Source organism: Pteropus vampyrus, unplaced genomic scaffold, assembly GCF_000151845.1.
Source record: "Pteropus vampyrus isolate Shadow unplaced genomic scaffold, Pvam_2.0 Scaffold379, whole genome shotgun sequence".
NCBI classification, from domain to species: domain Eukaryota; kingdom Metazoa; phylum Chordata; class Mammalia; order Chiroptera; family Pteropodidae; genus Pteropus; species Pteropus vampyrus.
The window spans coordinates 739,244-746,613 of record NW_011889160.1 but is presented as its reverse complement, the minus strand read 5'-3'; the positions used below and the strand labels follow the sequence as shown (position 1 = coordinate 746,613).

General features: G+C 34.0%; 1 protein-coding gene across 7 annotated transcripts in view; it reads left to right on the top strand.

Moving 5' to 3' along the window:
* The window catches only part of CFDP1 (craniofacial development protein 1), a 101,377-nt gene that overhangs the window by 7,941 nt on the left and 86,066 nt on the right, over positions 1 to 7,370 (top strand). For all 7 annotated transcript variants that reach the window (XM_023523162.1, XM_023523164.1, XM_011379938.2 and 4 more), the window contains 3 exons: positions 3,463 to 3,580; positions 4,868 to 5,087; positions 5,411 to 5,538. In XM_023523162.1, the coding sequence (XP_023378930.1) occupies positions 3,463 to 3,580; positions 4,868 to 5,087; positions 5,411 to 5,538 (466 nt within the window). The remainder of the gene's footprint in view (positions 1 to 3,462; positions 3,581 to 4,867; positions 5,088 to 5,410; positions 5,539 to 7,370) is intronic.

Sequence of the window (7,370 nt, the reverse complement as noted above, 5' to 3'; positions counted from 1 at the left end):
TCTGAACTCTCTACAACACTTGCCCATTTATATGAAAAATAAAATTATTAGAAAAGCAGTACATGAACTTTGAAGAAAATTTTAAAATGCAGACGATTAAATATTAAAAAATAGAATCATTACATTCCCACCACCCAGAGATTATCAGTATTAATCCCTTAGTTAATATCAACTTTGGTCTTTTTCTACACCTGAGTATAGCTATTTATATTTTTCCCCAACCTGAAATTATACTTTTTCATGTTACTTTGTAACCTGTTCTTTTAGGTTAAACTTTCAACTCATATGATATACAGACCATATTCAAATTTTCCCAGTTGATCCAAAAATGGCAGTAGCTGTTTGTCCACGTCAGTTCAGGACTACATATATCATGCAGTCGTTCCATCCCTTAAATCCATTTAGCCTAACAGAACCCTTTCTCTAATGACATCGATTTGCTTAAGAAGTCAGGCTACATGTCCTGCAGAATGCCTCACCTGGTTTTGTCTGGTTGCTCTCATGATGTTTTAGATTGTTCCTTTGTCCCTTGGATTTTCCATACATTAGAAATTGGATCTAAATGCTCGTTGGGTTGAAATAAAATATTTTGGCTAGAATACATTATAGATGACTGTGTGTTTCATAATGCGTAACATCAGAAGACCTGGTTGATGCCCATATCTGTGACTCCTGGATCAGGATGATGAGAGTCTTATCCCTCTACTATGTAATTTTTGTTTTCCTTGGAACTGAAATATCCTGTGTGGCAGTTTACCTAATGGTTAAAACTTAAATTGTGTGTGTTTTTTGTAGCATTACTTGATAATCCTTGCCTAAATTACTACTATCATTAGAGTGTGAGAAGTGATGTTTTCCTAATTCTGTGGTTCTTTTACATTTATTGATGTTATGTAAAGTATAGCTTACCTTCATCAGTTGGGGCAGGATAAATGTTTAATTGATTTTCCTTAATTACCAATTTTCAAAATGGAGAATACTTTCAATAGTAGCCTAAAATGGTATAATCATTTTTTTTAATATTGTAAAGGATTCACAGATTTTAATCAATTAAACATGTTTAAATCTACAAATGGTTATTCTTTTAATGACTTTCAATGCTCGAGTCATTACTTTTGGCCGCTAGGACTTCCTTCAAGCTGGATCTTGACCTTATAAGGTGACCTATTATTCTTAAGTAGCTTGCTTTCTTTCTGGCACAGCAAACTGTCCCAGTTTCACCTTGTGCTTTCTTTCCCTCAGACCTGAAATTAGCTCCCCCCCCCCCCCCCCCCCCCGCCCCCGGGAGCCCTTTTGGTGATGAATTATGTCGAAGAATGAGATCTGAACTTTAAAGAGTGCTTATTGCTACCTAGAGTGACATTATTTCTGTGCCATTTCAGTGAACAGACTAGAAAATATTTATCTTGAGTTCTTATTGATATTTTTAATTCAGTTTTAACATTTGTGTTTTTACACTTCATTTTATTGATTTTATAATTGTGTCATTTTTCTTATTCTGAAAATTTAGATTCCTAACATGATTAACATAATTATTTTCACGTATCTCATAAAGGAAATATTTTTACAATGCCAGCATTGATGTTACTACAAGGAATAGAAGTTTTTTTTGGTCTTTAGGCTATATCTTATAAGGATGTACAGTCAAAAAACTGTTTCTAAACTCCTTGGAGTAAATCTCTTCTTTGTGGGTTATGTTATTGTTTGGGCATGTGGTTATGTTTGTTTATTCAAACTGTTCTATAGAAAGATAAGCACAGAGAACTCCAGCTTCTGTCTCTGCCTACTGCACCCTGTCCTGTTCTGACTCCTATATGTTGCTATTTTCATTAGTATTTTATTTATTCTTCCACTATTACTTTTTGCAGATATAAACAAACACAATGCAGCTAGGTACCCATCATTGTGAGTTTATGTCTTTTAAAAGTCTTTTTGCTGTAGTGATTTTGCTGGGGTATCAGGAGGAAGCAAAATTACATTCATGTGTTCAGACTGCCATCTTCACCTGAAACTCACTCCTGTCTTCATGAAACACTTTCACTTTCCGCTTGGTGTCTGGTCACCAAACTTGTTTTCACCTTAGAACCCTTATGTTTACTGTTCCCTCAGCCTCAAATGCTTATTCTCCAGATTTTCACATGACTGACTCCATCTCAGGATCTTTGTTCTTTTTTTCTAATATCTGCTATCATATTTGTAATTTTCAAGAATATTTTTCTGAAAAAAATTTTTGGTTATCTTCATGGATGCTTCTTTGAAGACATTAATTATAAAGGCTTTTTAAAAAAGTTTTTAAGTTTTTTTTTTTTTTAATTCTGTTTCCTCTGAATTTCTGCTTGTTTTCAGTCTTGCCTTACATACTGGAGACTTTCCTCAAGTGTTTGGTAGTACTTGGTTCATTATGAGTGAAATATTTAAAAGCTTATTAGGTGTACAGGAATATTCAAAACTACATTATTTGTAATGACCCCAAACTGAGAACAACCTAAGTGTCCATCAACAGGAAAAATGGATAAATTACAATATAATCATAGAATGAGATATTATTTCAGGATGAGAATTGATAAACTATGGCTACGTTCAACAATATGTGTGACTCACACAAACAGTATGTCGAGTGAAAGAAGCCAGACATAAGAGTGCACACTGTAGGCTTCTGTTTGTTCAGCATTCAGAAACACACACAGCTAATCTGTGGTACTCGAAATCAGGATTGTGGTTACCTTTGGGAAGGAGCTGGTGGCTGCAAGGGGCACAGTGGCCTTCTGGAATGCTGGTCATCATGTTCTGCTGGGTCCTAGTTATACAAGTATGTTCTCTTCGTGTAATTTTATTGAGCTGTACATTAGATTTGTGTGCTTTTTAATAGGTGTTATACTTCAAATGAAAGTCTCTATGAACTTTTGAATCTAGCTGAATCTCCATGGGTGCCCACAGTGTGGTCAGACTGGACCTCTGGGCAGTACTTTGTTGGAAGTCCTTGAATATGTGTCTGAGGATAGGAATAGACATGTTTGTTCTTTCTGCTATGTCTAACAGGGAGTCTTTAGGCTTTTATTGAAAAGACAATATCATTTGCTTACTTTTGAAAGATATCCAAGATGAGGTGGGAATCTTAGTTTCTTCTTTGAAAAAAGTACAGTAGTGGAATTGGAATTTCTGTTCATTCAGTCAGCAGATATTTATAATGACAAGCAGGATCCATGTCCTCATGGTGTGTGGAGCATAGCAGAAATTGCAAGCATTAAATATAAGTGGGATGAGTTATGGAGGAAAATGTGGACTGCCTGGGCTCTGGGAACTTAGCTTAGTTCCCACAGACAGAGAAAACTTCCCTAAGGAAATGATATTTTAATTAGTTGAAGAATAGTGGAAAGTACTAGACTTTTTTCCTAATGAAAATGTCTCATCTTGATGTGAAAACCTTTATTCTTGTCTGACCACCTTATTATGTGATTTCAGGTGGAGAGTATAGTGAAGATGATGTAAATGAATTAGTAAAGGAAGATGAAGTGGATGGTGAAGAGCAGACACAGAAAACCAAAGGGAAAAAAAGAAAGGCTCAGAGCATTCCAGCCAGGTGATGATGCCCTCAAGGCCCTCAGAAGTCAGGGTTGTTGTGACCGCTTTGACTGCTGGGATTGGTCAGATGGTAGGGTTCATGCTGCCAGGGTTTTTACCCTTTTCTCTTGAAGGGAAACATTTGGTGACATTTTAGGATTACATTTTTGGTTTCTGGCAAACTTATTATTATTTTTTTACCTTTAATTAAAAAACAATTTAATAGTTAATAAGTGCATACGGTTGAAATGAAAAACTCAATTACTACCAAAATGCATGCCCTTCTTGCTTTGCCTCAGAAGAACTGTGTTATCAGAGATATTACATGTATGTACAAGCACGTATGTACATATTTCCTACTCTGTTATTAAAACAAAAAACAAATAGTAGCATACTCTGTATTGTTTCACATTTTCATTATTTCACATCTTGGAGGTGATACCATGGCAGTACATCTAGCTATACCTTATTCTTTTCAGTGACTGCATAATATTTCATTATGTAGATAGATTTTATTTGAGGATCCCCTATTGAAAGACATTTAATTGTACCCTGTCTTAACTACAACAAACAAGACTGCAGTGTCTTTGGATCTGTAGAAGTAGAATTGTTTGAAGCTGCGATAGATGCAGTAAAAAAAATATTTATAGATATTAACAAATTGCCTTTCATAGACTTGGTACTGAATTATATTCCCACTAAAAATTACGAAAATTCTGACAGGTTATTTAACTCAAATAGGAGAGTCTTTAATAGAAGTCTTTTACTTTCTTTGATTGGTGTTTGCATCTTACTGGGCACTGAAGCAGAAGATAGATTATAGTTTATAAAAATGGAAAAAATTTTAGGTATTAGATTCACTTGAAGTCAGAATCAATTTATTCTCATGAGTCTTGGGCCTAGTTCTTTTGTCCTTGAGGTTTTCTATATTCCAGCTTTCATGGCTTCAGAACCATGGATTCCCCCACCTCCCTGAGAATCCTATAAATAAACTCAATAGAACATGTTCTCCAAATGTAATGACTTCAAAATGTCAAAGATACCTGACCTATATATGTTCTTGGAACACTCTTTCTGGACACATTGATTTTGTGAGATGATTTTGAATGTTTCTTGGTGAAAATAACTAGTCCTAACTTAGAAATAGAACACCATATTTTGATTCAGTATACATCTTAATCAGTAGTCCCTAGATTTAAAAGTTTTGTGTTTGCAGCACGATGTTTGGAATTGAGGAAGGGATAACTGAAATCAGTTTGCATGGTCTGTTTTGTTTTTCTTTTTCCTTGTGATTGTTGGTGATTAGGAAGAGAAAACAAGGTGGCCTCAAGGTAGAAGAAGAGGAAGAGGAGGATGCCAGCGGGGAATCTGGAGGAAGTAGCAGTGAGGAGGAAGACGTGGCTGCAGAGCAGGAAAAAGGCACTGGGTCAGAGGATGCAAGGAAAAAGAAAGAGGATGAACTGTGGGCCAGCTTCCTCAATGACGTGGGACCAAAATCAAAAGTGCCCCCAAGTCCACAAGTTAAAGTAAGTTGATAGGTGAATGAGATGAATGTTTCCCCAGAAATATCCTAAACTCTCCAGATAGAATTTTTTTTTTTTTAATTTACAGACTGAGATTGAAGCTTGCAGCAGTAATCAGATGATATGGATGCCTTTTGGTAGTACCTCTACTAAATGAAAAGCAAAAGCATTCCCTATGGTAGAAAAAGTAGCTTTTTAATCAAATTTTCAATAGGTCTTTAGGTGTTTAGAGATGAAGCATTTAAGAATAGTCATAAACAGCATGTTTGAATGGTTCTTTTAGGTTTCATCCTTATGTGAAACTGATTACATTTTTTTTTCCATAGAAAAGAGAGGAGACTAAAGAGACGAGTTCAAGTAAATCATTGGGCAAAGCAGAAGAGCCGGAGAAACCTAAAGAAACAGAAAAAGTTAAAATCACCAAGGTGTTTGATTTTGCTGGTGAAGAAGTCAGGTAAGATGATCTTCACAAACTTCAAAACTAGCTTTTTTAAAAATGATCATCTTTCTAAATGGCGTTAGGCATCTGACCTCATTCCAAGCCATCATAATATTTTGGAAGAGTTATATTAGAACTCAAGGAAAACAGCGACTCCATGAATTATCAGGGAACATGAGAAAGGTCCTTTCATTTATGGTAATGTAGTTTTTGAATATTACGAAGTAGTGGGCTGAACAGAAACAAGAAAATGTAAGAGTAAAGTATATGGTTCCACTTACTCATTGCCATGCTTTGTGACTTTGACTAAATATTTATCCCTTTATTATTTTCCTTGAATGTGAAGTATGCACCCACCGAAGCCTCTGAAAATAGTATATCTGTAATTTAGAGCTAAATGAGAATAGATGAAAATATTACCAATCAGTAATATTTTAGGTAGTCACATTTCTTTTATTCCAATGTAATTAATTAGACCTGTATGCTCTCTAAAAATATAATTTCCCCTAAAATCAGTATTCTTAAAAATATCTAGTTTCCAGTAATTATTTCATCCAGTGAAAATACTTCTTGGAAAAAAGAATTTGGCATTATTAGTTTTATAAATGGCGTGGAGCAAAACTTCTTATTATTTAAAAACATTTTTCTCTCCAACTTTCTTCTGAAAAATTTCACTTACAGAAATGTTACAAAGATAGTATTACAATGAACACCCATGTACCTATCATACAGATTCACTACTTGTTAATGTTTTACCTCCCTCTCCTCTATCTATATCTGTATTTCTCTCTGTTTTGGCTGAACCATTTGAGAATTACTTGTAGACATTAGATAATTATTTCACTCTTAAATATTTCAACAGTATTTCCTAAGAACAAGGGCATTCTCCTTCATGATACTCCCATCCAGTAAATTTGTGGCAAAGGACCCCGACTTAAATTTTCAACCTGTTGCAGACCAGTACTTTTGTAAGGCAATAAAAAATTATAGAAAAGTAAATTAAAAAGAGATATAACATACAAGCCCAAATTTTTAACAATAAAATTTAACAGACAGACATACAATTACATTTCAGTAAACGTAGTCAAAATGAACCTTAAGATAGGAAAAGGAAAAGAATTCTATAACTGTAGATGCTGTTCATTGAAAGTGTGACTATAAGTGATTGATAACAGGGAATCACTTATATTTGTAGCTTTTTATTCTATAATGGAAACAAGAAAACTAAGTAAAATATCAATTCTCAGTAGTTAAAATCTAGACACACTTTGAATAAGTGCTGTGTGTATTTTTAAAGTTTTTGATGTGACAAAATATCTTATTTTTTTCGTTAATGTATGTAAGTTGGGTTGATGACAGCACTACTCTTAGAGGATAATGTATGTGAAAATTATTTCTGTCTTGGTTTCCTTTTTTTAATAACATTCATCATAAAGAAATCCATCTCACAGAGATATTTTCGTGAGAATAGATTTTAAAGCTGTGTCATTAAGTTCCGGATTTTCATTTTTTACTTTTATCTAAAATGAAGCCAGTGATACTATATTTTTAAAGTTCATTTTCAATGCTTCATCAGTAGCCAGTTCCTTCAGTTTCTCCTGTTAAGTTATAATTAAATCGAAGTTATATCAGTGGAAAAAAGGAGTTGTGCATGAATTTTCTGTGTGTGGGTATTATCAAAGCATTCTGTAAAACATGTTAATCTGTAGAAACTGTATTCTTCCAGGCTTTTTAACTTTCATTTTTACCCTTATAATTTATTTGCTACTGAAAAACATTGAATTGCTTTCTTATATTAGAGTGCTAAGATTATTAAAAATACCAAAGACATCAGAGAAATAAGCAAA